This window comes from Scyliorhinus canicula, chromosome 2, assembly GCF_902713615.1.
Source record: "Scyliorhinus canicula chromosome 2, sScyCan1.1, whole genome shotgun sequence".
Taxonomy (NCBI): Eukaryota; Metazoa; Chordata; class Chondrichthyes; order Carcharhiniformes; family Scyliorhinidae; genus Scyliorhinus; species Scyliorhinus canicula.
The window spans coordinates 83642990-83659180 of record NC_052147.1 but is presented as its reverse complement, the minus strand read 5'-3'; the positions used below and the strand labels follow the sequence as shown (position 1 = coordinate 83659180).

Sequence of the window (16191 nt, the reverse complement as noted above, 5' to 3'; positions counted from 1 at the left end):
GGCAGGCAATAAACAAAGAAATAACTGATGCATGTAGAAATGGTACAGCAGTTATCATGGGGGATTTTAATCTACATGTCGATTGGTTTAACCAGGTCGGTCAAGGCAACCGTGAGGAGGAGTTTATAGAATGTATCCGCGATAGTTTCCTAGAACAGTATGTAATGGAACCTACGAGGGAACAAGCGGTCCTAGATCTTGTCCTGTGTAATGAGACAGGATTGATTCATGATCTCATAGTTAGGTATCCTCTCGGAAGGAGCGATCACAATATGGTGGAATTGGGCAGCACGGTGGCCAAGTGGTTAGCACAACCGCCTCACGGCGCTGAGGTCCCAGGTTCGATCCCGGCTCTGGGTCACTGTCTGTGTGGAGTTTGCACATTCTCCCTGTGTCTGCGTGGGTTTCGCCCCCACAACCCAAAAATGTGCAGAGTAGGTGGATTGGCCACGCTAAATTGCCCCTTAATTGTAAAAAATAATTGGGTAATCTAAATTTATAAAAAAAAAAAATTTTTTTAAAAAGACAATATGGTGGAATTTAAAATACAGATGGAGGGTGAGAAAGTAAAATCAAATACTAGTGTTTTGTGTTTAAACAAAGGAGATTACAAGGGGATGAGAGAAGAACTAGCTAAGGTAGACTGGGAGCTAAGACTTTATGGTGGAACAGTTGAGGAACAGTGGAGAACCTTCCAAGCGATTTTTCACAGTGCTCAGCAAAGGTTTATACCAACAAAAAGGAAGGACGGAAGAAAGAGGGAAAATCGACCGTGGATATCTAAGGAAATAAGGGAGAGTATCAAATTGAAGGAAAAAGCATATAAAGTGGCAAAGATTGCTGGGAGATTAGAGGACTGGGAAATCTTTAGGGGGCAACAGAAAGCTACTAAAAAAGCTATAAAGAAGAGTAAGATAGAGTATGAGAGTAAACTTGCTCAGAATATAAAAACAGACAGTAAAAGTTTTACAAATATATAAGACAAAAAAGAGTGGCTAAGGTAAATATTGGTCCTTTAGAGGATGAGAAGGGAGTTTTAATAATGGGAAATGAGGAAATGGCTGAGGAACTGAACAGGTTTTTGGGTCGGTCTTCACAGTGGAAGACACAAATAACATGCCAGCGACTGATAGAAATGAGGCTATGACAGGTGAGGACCTTGAGAGGATTGTTATCACTAAGGAGGGAGTGATGGGCAAGCTAATGGGGCTAAAGGTAGACAAGTCTCCTGGCCCTGATGGAATGCATCCCAGAGTGCTAAAAGAGATGGCTAGGGAAATTGCAGATGCACTAGTGATAATTTACCGAAATTCACTAGACTCTGGGTGGTCCCGGTGGATTGGAAATTAGCAAACGTGACGCCACTGTTTAAAAAAGGAGGTAGGCAGAAAGCAGGAAATTATAGGCCAGTGAGTTTAACTTCGGTAATAGGGAAGATGCTGGAATCTATCATCAAGGAAGAAATTGCGAGGCATCTGGATAGAAATTGTCCCATTGGGCAGACGCAGCATGGGTTCGTTAAAGGCAGGTCATGCCTAACTAATTTAGTGGAATTTTTTGAGGACATTACCAGTGCAGTAGATAACGGGGAGCCGATGGATGTGGTATATCTGGATTTCCAGAAAGCCTTTGACAAGGTGCCACACAAAAGGTTGCTGCATAAGATAAAGATGCATGGCATTAAGGGTAAAGTAGTAGCATGGATAGAGGATTGGTTAATTAATAGAAAGCAAAGAGTTGGGATAAATGGGTGTTTCTCTGGTTGGCAATCAGTAGTTAGTGGTGTCCCTCAGGGATCCGTGTTGGGCCCACAATTGACATTGATGATTTGGAGTTGGGGACCAAGGGCAATGTGTCCAAGTTTGCAGATGACACTAAGATGAGTGGTAAAGCGAAAAGTGCAGAGGATACTGGAAGTCTGCAGAGGGATTTGGATAGGTTAAGTGAATGGGCTATCGTCTGGCAGATGGAATACAATGTTGACAAATGTGAGGTTATCCATTTTGGTAGGAATAACAGCAAATGGGATTATTATTTAAACGATAAAATATTAAAGCATGCCGCTGTTCAGAGAGACTTGGGTGTGCTAGTGCATGAGTCACAGAAGGTTGGTTTACAAGTGCAACAGGTGATTAAGAAGGCAAATGGAATTTTGTCCTTCATTGCTAGAGGGATGGAGTTTAAGACTAGGGAGGTTATGTTGCAATTGTATAAGGTGTTAGTGCGGCCACACCTGGAGTATTGTGTTCAGTTTTGGTCTCCTTACTTGAGAAAGGACGTACTGGCGCTGGAGGGTGTGCAGAGGAGATTCACTAGGTTAATCCCAGAGCTGAAGGGGTTGGATTATGAGGAGAGGTTGAGTAGACTGGGACTGTACTCGTTGGAATTTAGAAGGATGAGGGGGGATCTTATAGAAACATTTAAAATTATGAAGGGAATAGATAGGATAGATGCGGGCAGGTTGTTTCCACTGGCGGGTGACAGCAGAACTAGGGGGCATAGCCTCAAATAAGGGGAAGTAGATTTAGGACTGAGTTTAGGAGGAACTTCTTCACCCAAAGGGTTGTGAATCTATGGAATTCCTTGCCCAGTGAAGCAGTTGAGGCTCCTTCATTACATGTTTTTAAGGTAAAGATAGATAGTTTTTTGAAGAATAAAGGGATTAAGGGTTATGGTGTTGGGGCCGGAAAGTGGAGCTGAGTCCACAAAAGATCAGCCATGATCTAACTGAATGGCGGAGCAGGCTCGAGGGGCCAGATGGCCTACTCCTGCTCCTAGTTCTTATGTTCTTATGTTCTTATATAGGAAAAGAAGGTTGCTCAACAATCAAAAATCATCACAGCATGAGCATATCTGAAATCTGAACACATCAACTGGGACAGAGTAGTAAATTGAATTTTGTCCCTTCCAAGTGCTGTCTCACCACAATCACTGGGACAGTACGCAACAGAATCAGGACTAAAAATTATAGCTGTATAAAGCCCTCTCAGAAGCCTCAAGTCTACATTTGGCTGGGAAATAAATATTCTTCCACCCCCACCGACGCGGAAGTCTGTTCACAACGAAGAGGTTCCTGTGCGGAAGAAGAATAAATACGGCAAATTTCGGGAACCTTAGAAAACGAGAGGTATTGTAGGCCTCGTCAAAAAGAAAAAGGAGACATTTGTCAGGGCTAGAAGGCTGGGAACAGACAAAGCCTGTGTGGAATATAAGGAAAGTAGGAAGGAACTTAAGCAAGGAACTTAAGCAAGGAGTCAGGAGGGCTTAAAAGGGGTCACAAAAAGTCATTGGCTAAGAGGGTTAAGGAAAATTCCAAGACTTTTTACACATACATAAAAAGCAAGAGGGTAGCCAGGAAAGGGTGGGATCACTGAAGGACAGGTGAGGGAAACTTGGTGGAGCCAGAGGAAATGGGCGAGGTACAAATGAATACTTTGCATCAGTATTCACCAAAGAGCAGGAATTGGTGAATGTTGAGTCTGGAGAAGGTTGTGTAGATAGCCTGGGTCACATTGAGTTCCAAAAAGACGAGGTGTTGGGCGTCTTGAAGAATATTAATTTAGATATGTCCCCATGGCCCGATGGGATCTACCCCAGAATACTGAAGAGAATACTAGAGAGGAAATTGCTGAGGCCTTGACAGAAATCTTTGGACCCTCACTACCTTAAGGTGATGTCCCGGAAGACTGGCGAATAGCCAATGCTGTTCCTTTGTTTAAGAAGGGTAGCAAGGATAATCCAGGGAACTACAGGCCAGTGAGCCTTACGTCAGTGGTAGAGAAATTACTGGAGAGAATTCTTCAAGACAGGAACGAGTCCCATTTGGAAGCAAATGGACGTATTAGTGAGAGGCAGCATGGTTTTGTGAAGGGGAGGTCGTGTCTCACTAACGTGATGGAGTATTTTGAGGTCACAAAGATGATTGATGCAGGTAGGGCAGTGGATGTTGTCTATACGGACTTCAGTAAGGCCTTTGACAAAGTCCCTCATGGCAGACTGGTACAAACGTTGAAGTCACACGGGATCAGGGGTGAGCTGGCAAGATGGATACAGAACTGGCTAGGTCATAGAAGGCAGAGAGTAGCAATTGAAGGGTGCTTTTCTGATTGGAGGGCTGTGACGAGTGGTGTTCCGCAGGGATCAGTGCTGGGGCCTTTGCTGTTCGTAGTATATATAAATGATTTGGAGGAAAATGTAACTGGTCTGATTAGTAAGTTTGCAGACGACACAAAGGTGGGTAGAATTGCAGGTAGCGATGAGGACTATCAAAATATAGTGTTCAATTCTGGTCGCCACACTACCAGAAGGATGTGGAGGATTTAGAGAGGGTGCAGAAGAGATTTACCAGGATGTTGCCTGGTATGGAGGGCATTAGCTATGAGGAGAGGTTGAATAAACTCCTTTTGTTCTCACCGGAACAACGGAGGTTGAGGGGGCGACCTGACAGAGGTCTACAAAATTATGAGGGACATAGACAGAGTGGATAGTCAGAGACTTTTTCCCAGGGTAGAGGGGTTAATTACTAGGGGGCATAGGTATAAGGTGCGAGGGGCAAGGTTTAGAGGAGATGTACGAGGCCTGTTTTTCTTTCTTTTTTTTTTACACAGAGGGGAGTGGGTGCCTGGAACTCGCTGCCGGACAAGGTGGTGGAATCAGGGACAATAGTGACGTTTAAGGGGCATGTTGACAAATACAAGAAGAGGATGGGAAGAGAGGGTTACGGACCCCGGAAGTGCAGAAGATTTTAGTTTAGACGGGCAGCATGGTCAGCGCAGGCTTGGAGGGCTGAAGGGTCTGTTGCTGTGCTGTACTTTTCTTTGTTCCTGGTTTGATATGAACACACCCCACCCCCCCCCCCCCCCCCCCGCGGCATTATTTCATTTTTAAAATAATGCTCAATAATTATATTTTTTTCATCTTCCAAACTTCTTAGGTAAATAATAAATCGGCTGTGATGGAGTAAAATTTACCCTAATTTATAATGGCTACCAAGTTCAGAATAAAGACAACTCTTCAATAACAAGGCCTGGTATACTTCAAATGGGCAAACATTAATTGAGAACTGCGAGTAAGTGGTTACATTTTACATGCAATGTGGATAGGTTTTTTCAGGTTGCGAATATAAAAGCACTCAGGCGATTACAGAATTGTAACATACTCCATTGACTCCTTTCTTTTTGGCCTTCCACTCATCCAGCTGGGCTTTGGTCTTCGCGTCTACTTTCACAAGTAGTTTCTTGTCTCCCACTTGAAGCTCATGCAACAATCTTAAAGCACGTAGCGTAGATTCGGGTTCTTTATACTCACAAAAACCAAATGCTACCAAAACAAAAACGGCTTGATTAAATTACATTTAACATTTAGATATAAAAATTGCTAAAGCTGTAATAATTTCAACGCCTATTCATTTATCTGCTTTTGGTATCCACCAGACATTGTTGAAAAAGTAGACTTTACAAAAATGCAAAGTGTGCAATGGATAATTTTCACAAAAAGGTCCAGAGGAGGATATACTGTTGGGTACATAATCGAATCTTGCTGGACACACATTCCTAATATGGATGCTGAAAAGCTAGGCTTCATCACTTCAGGAATAAGGTACTGGGCATTAAATCTTAAATGTATGCTTTTCCTAATCGCTCATGACTGGACATGAATGCACAAATGGACCCTGGCCAGTCTGACAGAGGAAGTCAAAAAGGACCTGCAGAGGTAGAACACACTCCCACTGTCCCTGGCAGGGAGAGTGCAGACGATCAAAATGAATACTGCCCATATCTCTTCCTACTGAGATCCATCCCGATCTATATCCCCAAGGCCTATTTCAACGCTCTGGACAAATTAATCATGGCGTTTGTATGGGGGGGAAAGAATGCTAGGATCACAAAGAAGGTCCTGCAAAAAACAAAATCCAGGAGAGGGTTAGCCCTCCCAAACCTACAATTCTACCACTGGACAGGGATAGTAGAAAGAGTGATGGGATGGATAAAGGAGCCAGAGGCCGAGTGGGTGCATGTTGAGGAGGCCTCCTGCAGTGGACCTCTCTCCAGGCCTTTGCCATGGCAGCACTCCCATCCCCTCCCAAGTAACACTCCAGCAGCCCGGTGTGATAGCCACCCTCCAGACATGGATCCAACTACGTCAGCAATTCGGAGTGACCGAAATGTCCGAAAAAGCCCTCATCAGCAATAACCACAGATTCACACCAGCACTCACCGACACCACTTTTGGTCAGGGGCCGATACACTTACGGTAGGGTCACAACACTGGAAGATGGGAAGAGCAAGGGGGCGGGGGGGGGGGGGGGGGGGGGGGGGGGGGGGGGGGGGGGGGGGGGGGGGGGGGGGGGGGGGGGGGGGGGGGGGGGGGGGGGGGGGGGGGTGGGGGGGGGGGGGGGGGATTGTATGCCGAGCCAGACGACAACAGACCTGTAATTGAGAAAACCCAAGAAGGAACATTTGTGACTGTACAATGAAAGCGAACAGCAATGTATGTACTTTGAAAATGGTTTAATTAAAAATTTTTTTGAAAATGTCGGATTTAACCCACAATCAGCATATTTTAGGCACCTTTATAATTATTAATAAACTCGCTATGCCCCGTTTGACTTTAATCTTTTTCTATTTGCCCTTGAATAGCTGCTTTAAAATCTACTGTACTTTTTTCCCCTTCACATGAATAATTTCCTGCCCTGAAAGAAGAGCTCTGCTCCAAGTCACTGCCAGTTGAACTAATTATGAGGAACTTGCATTTTGCACAGCATCTTACTAATATCTCCTTCGGAAGCTCCAAACACTTCTCAACAAATAAGTTACTTTTTATCTCTCTTCCCCCCCCCCCCCCCCTCTCCAAAAAAATCACTTTCTCGGCAAGTTTCGAAGACTAGAGTTGTGACAACAAAGCACTTCAATTTTTCTAATATAGGCTGAGTTAGTAACAGGCTAAATTTCTGAAATGTTGCTCCGTTTGTTTCAATCCAATGAAGAAAGGTGTGTGCATGAACTACTTCTAGGAATAAAGTGGAGAAAATGGTTTCAGTGGAAGTGTTTTTAAGATTCACAATGGCATTGGGTTTAGAACCGTAATGGAAAAGGACAAGGTAAAGACAAGCATAAAAATACTTAACTGGAGAAGCGCTAACTTCACTAAAAGTGGATCTGGCCTAGGTGGACTGCAATAAAAGAATTGGTGAGGCAAGACACTATCCTGAACATTCAAAAGATGACAAGATCAGGTACAGAATAACTAAACTTCTACGAGGAGTAAGAAAAGGCATTCTTTCAGAGTTCCCAGGATGACTAAAATAATAAGGTTAAAATGAGACATGAAAATGTTCACAATTACAGGGGGAAAAAAGTGCCATGCTATCCAAGCTTTCCATCTTGTACGCATCAGGACAACAGAAGATTCTTGACAACGTAACATTTCACAACGGCAGCACAAGTGGCTAGCACTGCAGCACAAGTGGCTAGCACTGCAGCACAAATGGATAGCACTGTGGCTTCACAGCGCCAGGGTCCCAGGTTCGATTCCCCGCTGGGTCACCATCTGTGCGGAGTCTGTACGTTCTCCCAGTGTCTGCATGGGTTTCCTCCGGGTACTCCGGTTTCCTCCCACAGTCCAAAGATGTGCAGGTTAGGTGGATTGGCCATGATAAATTGCCCTTAACGACCAAAAGAAGGTTAGATGGGGTTATTGGGATAGGGTGGAAGTGAGGGCTTAAGTGGGTCTGTGCAGACTTGATGGGCCGAAAGGCCTCCTTCTGCACTGTATGTTCTATGTTGTTCTAATAAGATTCATTAGCAAAGTTAAAGAAACAGCTGCAGGACAAATGGAACATTGGCCAAGAAATAGAAAGCAGACAATAGCAGTGAACTATTGTTTTCACAGACTTGTAATCCCAGGGTGTTAGGACCGCTGTTTTGATATATACTTCTGATCAGGACTTGGGTATTTAGGGTATAATTTTAAACTTTGCTAATGACAGGGCACTTGTGGAGGATTGTAACAGTCTTCTGGAGGACAGAAACAGGTTAATCAATTGGGCAGATTGATGACAGATGGAATTTAACAAAGCAAAGCGGGAAGTAACATATTTTGGTCAGGAAATGAGGCAAAATTAATTAAATGATGGGGGTTGCAGGAGAGAATGAGAAATGATGGGGTGCATGCACACAAATCTTTGAAGGGAAATTAAGTGATTTTTATTGGAACACAACCTGGAATAAAAGAGTTATCCAGACAGACTGGAGTTGTGTCCCTTAAAGCAAATATGGTTACCATGACACTTACTGGAGGTGTTCAAAATCAGAAAACGTTTTGATACGAGTAAACAAGATGATGTTTCCAGTGGCAAAAGAGGATGCAGACTGAAGGTGATTGACCAAAAAAGGAAGATACAGGAGGTCATCGCGATCTAGAATATACTGCCGAAAAGGGACACTTGCAACAGTTTCAATAGTAACATGCAAGAAGAAATTGGATATACACATTAAGGTACAGGATTTACACAACTATGAGGAAAGAGCTGGGAGTTGATTATTTAATCTACCAAACAAGCACAGGCACAGTGGGTCAAATGGTTTCTTCCTGCGCATCATTCGATGATTCTACAATGCTTTGCAAAGATAACAATGGAGTGGACCAACCTTTGGGCATTTTAGATTAACCGTGATTCAGCTCCTTGTGTGAAGTTACTGTACCTGTCTGTACATAAAGTAGAGCCCTATTAGCCTCGCCGTTATTTTGCCAAGAAAATCTGGACCAACTTTACTTGATTGGCATTAGTTGAGGAAGAAGCATTGGTCACCAGAAAATCTCTCCACTCTTCTGTGAAAAGCACCATAGAACATAATAAACATAGAACATACAGTGCAGAAAGAGGCCATTTGGCCCATCGAGTCTGCACCAACCCACTTTAGCCCTCACCTCCACCCTATCCCCGTAACCCAATCATCCCTCCTAACCTTTTTTGGACACGAAGGGCAATTTTGCATGGCCAATCCACCTAACCTGCATGTCTTTGGACTGTGGGAGGAAACCGGAGCACCTGGAGGAAACCCACACAGACATGGGGAGAACGTGCAGACTCCGCACAGACAGTGACCCAAGCCGGGAATCGAACCTGGGACCCCGGCGTGTGAAGCAACAGTGCTAAGCACTACTGCCGTGCCGCTCATTTATTACCTTAGCAGCAAAAGAGAGAAACAATGCACAGGAAGCTGCCTGTGGGAGGCACCATGTGTTACCATGCATGACATGGTATTTTGGAACAAATATGATTAAGCGCTTCAAAAACCTGTTAATAGATGCCAGTGGAAAGTATAAGAACACACTTACGAGCAGATGAAATTAACATATCAATTGCTGAATTATAGCCCATTATATACAACTCAGAATTAGATGTATAAATCATACATACATACCTTGCAACTTTCCTGAAGCCCCTTGTACTCTCTTCCAGCTTAGAACCAAGCCACATTTCTGCAAATTGGAGAGGATTACAGTATCTTTTTAAAAATAAATTTGAAACAACCCACTGGGAGAATCATGGTTAACCAATTTACTTGAGCTTTTTGAAGGTGTAACATGTGGTTGTGGATAGAACGAGTCTATATGTACTGTACCGGACTTCCAGAAAGCATTTGCTAAGGCGTTACAAAAATATTATTGCAAAAAATTAAAGTTCATTATGTAATGTAGGGGCTTAACGTATTAGTCTTGGCTGGGAGCAAATAGAGTATGTGTAAATGGATCTTTGTCTGATTGGCAGGATATGACGAGTGGAGCCCCACTAGCATCTGTGCTGGGGTCTCAATTTACAACTATTTTACAACTTACATCAATGACTGAGATGAAGGGATCAAAGGTATGACAGCTAAATTTCCAGACAGCATAGATTGGTAGGAAAGCATATTGTGAAGACCTACGGAGTTTGCAGATGGATGTAAATAGGTTCAGTGGCAACAATCTGACTGATTGAGTATATGTGTGAAACATGTAAAGTTGCTCACTTTGGCAGGACGAATAAAAAAAAGCAGGGTATTACTTAAATGGAGACTGCAGGATGGATGTCAAGGCGGAGGATTTAGATGTTTTTATGCATGAATCACAAAATGTTATAATGCAGATGCAGCACGAAATCAAGAAGCCTCATGGAATGCTATATTTTATTACGAGAGGAATTTAACATAAACGGAAGGACGTTATGCTTCAGTGATACAAGGCATTGGTGAGACCACATCTCAAGCACTGTGCGCTGTATGACTCCTTATTTAAGGAAATATCTAAATGAGTTAGGGGGTGTTTCAGAGGTGGTTTATATGACTAACTGCTGAAACGGACGTTTGTCTTATGAGGATAATTTGGAATGGCTGGACTCGTTTCCACTACAGTTTAGGTGAATAAAGGGTGACTTGATTGAAGTATACAAGATCCAAATGGTATTGACAAGGTAGATGGGGAAATGATGTTCCCTCTTGTAGGCGAGTCCAGCACTAAGGGACACAGATTTAAAATTTGTGGATCACCCTTATAGAGCAAAGATGAGGAGAATTTTTTTCTCTTGAGATTTGTGCAACATTGAACTCTGCCTCAGAAGGGAGTGAAAGTGACATCACTAATTCTTTTAAGGCAGAGGTAGATTGATTCTCCTGCCAAAGAATGTAATGTTCATCGGGGTAAATGGAAATGTGGAACTCAGCCATGATCTTATTGAATGGCGGATGGCTTGAGGGGCTGAATGGCCTACCTCCGTTATTTTGTTTGTTCATACTTGCAAATTTTAATTGTAAAGTGTACTTGCATACATGAAAATACTACAAGATCTGTAATTCTAAATGTTGATCTAATTTATCTTAAACCATTCATATTCAGCATTTAGCTATGTTGAAATATGAGGTGTTACCTGCAAATAATCAAAGATCAAGTATTCATCACAGTAAATTCAGGCATTATAATTTGCGTTTTAGCGTGCTGGTTCTGAGGGGCACATCTAATAGTTTAACGTATGTAACTGCTTGACCTGTACTTCAATTGAGAATGTGATTGGATGATGGGGCTTGGGCATGGGGTGGGTGGGTGTGAGGAAAGGAAAAGGATCACACTCCACTGTCAGATAACTATGGTCAAATAGCCCACCAAGAATAAACATCTGGACTCATAAATAAAGAACGACCACTTGGGGTAGGTGACTGCTAACACCCACTGTCTCAAAGCAGCATGAGCCACCAATTCATCAGGGAGAAGATTGTAAAGAAGAAAAATCATTTGTATGAACTGTGCTCTACACGTTACTGAATTGCAAAATACAAACTTACTGCAAGTAACTGCCTGATTAGCATATCAGAAGCTTTCTCCGATATGTTGCCAACGAAAACCGTTGTAGTAGGGCCACTGTTTTCATCATTATCACGACTCCTCTGACTAGAATGGTCCTTCCTTGGTCCAATATGCTTTCCAACCATAGGTACAGAGGTTGGTACCAATACCTGTGTGAAACACTGGAATGTTTGAATCTATTATTCACAAAATAAAAAAAGTTGAAGACAATACTTTCGTGCTAAGTTGTCACGTTGGTTAGAGAGTATATTAAAGAATAAAGGATGCCAGTTGTGTGAACCTATTGATATCACAAGGTCCAAATGGGTGTATGCACATGTACAAATTTCTTTAAATATAATCAAATTGTTCAGAATGAAATTTAGAGACTACAGTAGACCATGCAGAATACTGCAAATAATGAAGATTAGAGAAAGGGGATATAAAGTGGAAAAGACTGATATTCTGCTGTGAAATCTTTTGTCACAAGAATCATTGATCTAAAGTTTTCAATTTAAATTATTATGGAATACAGCCATAGAGCGGTTACTCTTAATTGGCTAGGATCTGCAAATCACACTGAAGTTTCACCCCTTCGAATGAGAGTCAATGGTCCCCACTTCACCATCCCTTGTGTGAACACTGCTGTTTCTCCTCATGGACACATGAGAATGAGCAAACAGAAAGGTAATGAAGGAATGAAGAAAAGTTAGTAAAAAAAATCAAAAAAGGGGAAAGTTACTTGGAAATGGATAGAGGGAGTGAGAAAAAGGCAAAAAGAGAAAGAGGTCTCTAAAAGAGGTCCTGGGCTTAATTTTAGGTAATGAAGCCAGGTCAGTGGAATCAGTGGCGGAGCATTTTGCAGACAGCAATCATTTTTGGGTTGCACATATTTGGGTTGTAGAGATGAGACCCACACAGACACAAAGTGAAAAATCCACCCAGACAGTGCCCCGGGATCTAATCCGGGCCCTCGGCGCTGTGAGGCATCAGTGCAAACCACTGCATCTCCGTGTTGCCCCTACAGACAGGAATCATAACTATGTTATCGGGCAGCAGGGTAGCATGGTGGTTAGCATAAATGCTTCACAGCTCCAGGGTCCTAGGTTCGATTCCCGGCTGGGTCACTGTCTGTGTGGAGTCTGCACGTCCTCCCCCTGTGTGCGTGGGTTTCCTCCGGGTGCTCCGGTTTCCACCCACAGTCCAAAGATGTGCGGGTTAGGTGGATTGGCCATGCTAAATTGCCCGTAGTGTCCTAATAAAAGTAAGGTTAAGGGGGGGGTTGTTGGGTTACGGGTATAGGGTGGATACGTGGGTTTTGAGTAGGGTGATCATGGCTCGGCACAACATTGAGGGCCGAAGGGCCTGTTCTGTGCTGTACTGTTCTATGTTCTATGTTATTTCAAGATTGTTATGGAAAAGGATAGGGATGGGCCTGAAATCAAAGTTCTAAATGGAGGGAAGGCTGATTTTAATAAGATCAGATATGATTTTGCCAGACTAGACTAGGAAAAGACACTTTGGAGGTGAAAAAGGGAAGTCAATGGCAGATGCAGAGGGTTCATACAACAGCAAACCTCGAGGAGTATAAAATGTGCAAGAGGACGTAAAAAGGAAAATAGGAGAGCAAAAGAGACATGAAAGGATACTGGCAGGTAAAATAACGGAAAATCTTCCAAGTTCTTCACAAGTACATTGAGGGTAAAAAAATAACTAAGGAAAGAGAAGGAACCATGAAGTGCCAATTTGTGTGCGGAGCCGGAGGGTGTAGGTAGGATTCTAAATGAATACTTTGTGTCAGTGTTCACTAATGAGAGGGACGATGTGGGTCTAGAAATCAGGGAGAAGGGCTGTGATAAAATTCAATAAATTAACATTGGCAGAGAGGAGGTTCTGAGGGATCTGGCAGGCTCAAAAGTAGATAATCTCAGGCTGGATGAAATGTAACCCAAGCTATTGAGTAATGCAAGGGAAGGAAATAGGAGCGCTGGCAATAATTTTCAATACTTCTCTGGCTCCAGAAGGGCTGGAGGACTGGAGGATTGGTTGGTCAGTCTAACCTTAGTGGTGAATAAACTATTGGAAGCACTTTTGAAAGACAGAATTAATCCGCATTTGGGGATGCAAGTATTAATCAAGAACAATTAGGGGCCTCACGGTAACATGGTGGTTAGCATCAATGCTTCACAGCTCCAGGGTCCCAGGTTCGATTCCCGGCTGGGTCACTGTCTGTGTGGAGTCTGCACGTCCTCCCCGTGTGTGTGTGGGTTTCCTCCGGGTGCTCCGGTTTCCTCCCACAGTCCAAAGATGTGCAGGTTAGGTGGATTGGCCATGCTAAATTGCCCGTAGTGTAAGGTTAATGGGGGGGATTGTTGGGTTACGGGTATACGGGTTACGTGGGTTTAAGTAGGGTGATCATTGCTCGGCACAACATCGAGGGCCGAAGGGCCTGTTCTGTGCTGTACTGTTCTATGTTCTATAACAATCAGCATGGTTTTGTGTTTTTTTTGGGGGGGGGGGGGGGACACACGTCATTTCTGACCGACTTGTTGAATTTCCAAAGAGTTACCAGGTGTGCAGATGAGACAATGCATTTGATGTACTCTACTTGGACTTCAGCAGCGTTTGAGAAGGTCCCACATGGGAGACTGATACAGTAGTCCCCCTTTATAACGCGGGTGTTGGGGTCCAAGACAGCCACCCGCGTTGTATCCGAGCCGCGGATATCCATGATGGGGGTTTTAAATTTATTTAAAAATCTATGCATGCGCTTCCCATTGAGAGTCGACTGGGGGGGGGCGGGGGGAGAGGTCAGACCCCCGTAGGCTCACAATGGGAAGCGCTAGCATAGATTTTTAAATAAATTTAAAACCCCCATCGTGAATCTAATTAAAATTTCAGCGGCCGGCTCACTTTGATCCGGAGAAGGAAGCTGCTCTCACTGAAATCAGCCGGCCGCTGAAATTGACACTGCCGGCTGCTCTCTCCCTCCAATCCAACTTTTAAGTTTTAATGTTTCTGATTGGAGGGTGAGAGCAGCCGGCAGTGTCAATTTCTTTTTTTTTCTTCCGGCTTGCCCCCTCGCCCCCCACATCCTCCAACTAGACCCCTCTCCCCCCACACCCTCCGGTTCGCCCCCTCTCCCCCCACACCCTCCGGCTCGCCCCCTCTCCCCCCACACCTCCGGCTCGCCCCCTCTCCCCCCACACCCTCCGACTCGCCCCCTCTCCCCCCACACCCTCCGACTCGCCCCCTCTCCCCCCACACCCTCCGACTCGCCCCCCTCTCCCCCCACACCCTCCGTTCGCCCCCTCTCCCCCCACACCCTCCTGCTCGCTTCCCGCTCCCCCCACACCCTCCGCTTCGCCCCCTCTCCCCCACAACCTCCTGCTCGCTCCTTCTCCCCCTCTCCCCACACCCTCCTGCTCTCCCCCCCCCCAACACCCGCAGGGCCCTCCCTCTCTCCCCCCCCCCAACACCCGCAGGGCCCTCCCTCTCTCCCCCCCAACACCCGCAGGGCCCTCCCTCTCTCCCTCCCCAACACCCGCAGGGCCCTCCCTCTCTCCCTCCCCAACACCCGCAGGGCCCTCCCTCTCTCCCCCCCCAACACCCGCAGGGCCCTCCCTCTCTCCCCCCCCAACACCCGCAGGGCCCTCCCTCTCTCCCCCCCCAACACCCGCAGGGCCCTCCCTCTCTCCCCCCCCCAACACCCGCAGGGCCCTCCCTCTCTCCCCCCGCCAACAGCCGCAGGGCCCTCCCTCTCTCCCCCCCCCCCAACAGCCGCAGGGCCCTCCCTCTCTCTCCCCCCCCAACAGCCGCAGGGCCCTCCCTCTCTCCCCCCCCAACAGCCGCAGGGCCCTCCCTCTCTCCCCCCCCAACAGCCGCAGGGCCCTCCCTCTCTCCCCCCCAACACCCGCAGGCCCTCCCTCTCTCCCCCCCCAACACCCGCAGGGCCCTCCCTCTCTCCCCCCCCAACACCCGCAGGGCCCTCCCTCTCTCCCCCACAACACCCGCAGGGCCCTCCCTCTCTCCCCCCACAACACCCGCAGGGCCCTCCCTCTCTCCCCCACAACACCCGCAGGGCCCTCCCTCTCTCCCCCACAACACCCGCAGGGCCCTCCCTCTCTCCCCCACAACACCCGCAGGGCCCTCCCTCTCTCCCCCACAACACCCGCAGGGCCCCTCCCTCTCTCCCCCACAACACCCGCAGGGCCCTCCCTCTCTCCCCCCACAACACCCGCAGGGCCCTCCCTCTCTCCCCCCACAACACCCGCAGGGCCTCCCTCTCTCCCCCACCACACCACGCAGGGCCCTCCCTCTCTCCCCCACAAACACCCGCAGGGCCCTCCCTCTCTCCCCCACACACACCCGCAGGGCCCTCCCTCTCTCCCCCACAACACCCGCAGGGCCCTCCCTCTCTCCCCCCACAACACCCGCAGGACCCTCCCTCTCTCCCCCACAACACCCGCAGGGCCCTCCCTCTCTCCCCCACAACACCCGCAGGGCCCTCCCTCTCTCCCCCACAACACCCGCAGGGCCCTCCCTCTCTCCCCCACAACACCCGCAGGGCCCTCCCTCTCTCCCCACAACACCCGCAGGGGCCATCCCTCTCTCCCCCACAACACCCGCAGGGCCCTCCCTCTCTCCCCCACAACACCCGCAGGGCCCTCCCTCTCTCCCCCACAACACCCGCAGGGCCCTCCTCTCTCCCCCACAACACCCGCAGGGCCCTCCCTCTCTCCCCCACAACACCCGCAGGGCCCTCCCTCTCTCCCCCACAACACCCGCAGGGCCCTCCCTCTCTCCCCCACAACACCCGCAGGGCCCTCCCCCTCTCCCCCACAACACCCGCAGGGCCCTCCCTCTCTCCCC

General features: G+C 46.8%; 1 protein-coding gene across 6 annotated transcripts in view; it reads right to left on the bottom strand.

The window, feature by feature from the left end:
* rbm25b (RNA binding motif protein 25b) overlaps positions 1-16191 on the bottom strand; it is a 162424-nt gene that overhangs the window by 71463 nt on the left and 74770 nt on the right. For 4 of the 6 annotated variants that reach the window (XR_005458465.1, XM_038781556.1, XM_038781547.1 and 1 more), the window contains exons 5-7: positions 11319-11516; positions 9426-9483; positions 5159-5319 (exon numbers count right to left, since the gene is read on the bottom strand). Coding sequence is in view for 5 of the 6 variants with exons in the window: in XM_038781556.1 (XP_038637484.1) it covers positions 5159-5319; positions 9426-9483; positions 11319-11516 (417 nt within the window). In the remaining variant the exon portion in view is untranslated. The remainder of the gene's footprint in view (positions 1-5158; positions 5320-9425; positions 9484-11318; positions 11517-16191) is intronic. The other 2 variants (XM_038781527.1, XM_038781537.1) reach the window with 2 other exon arrangements.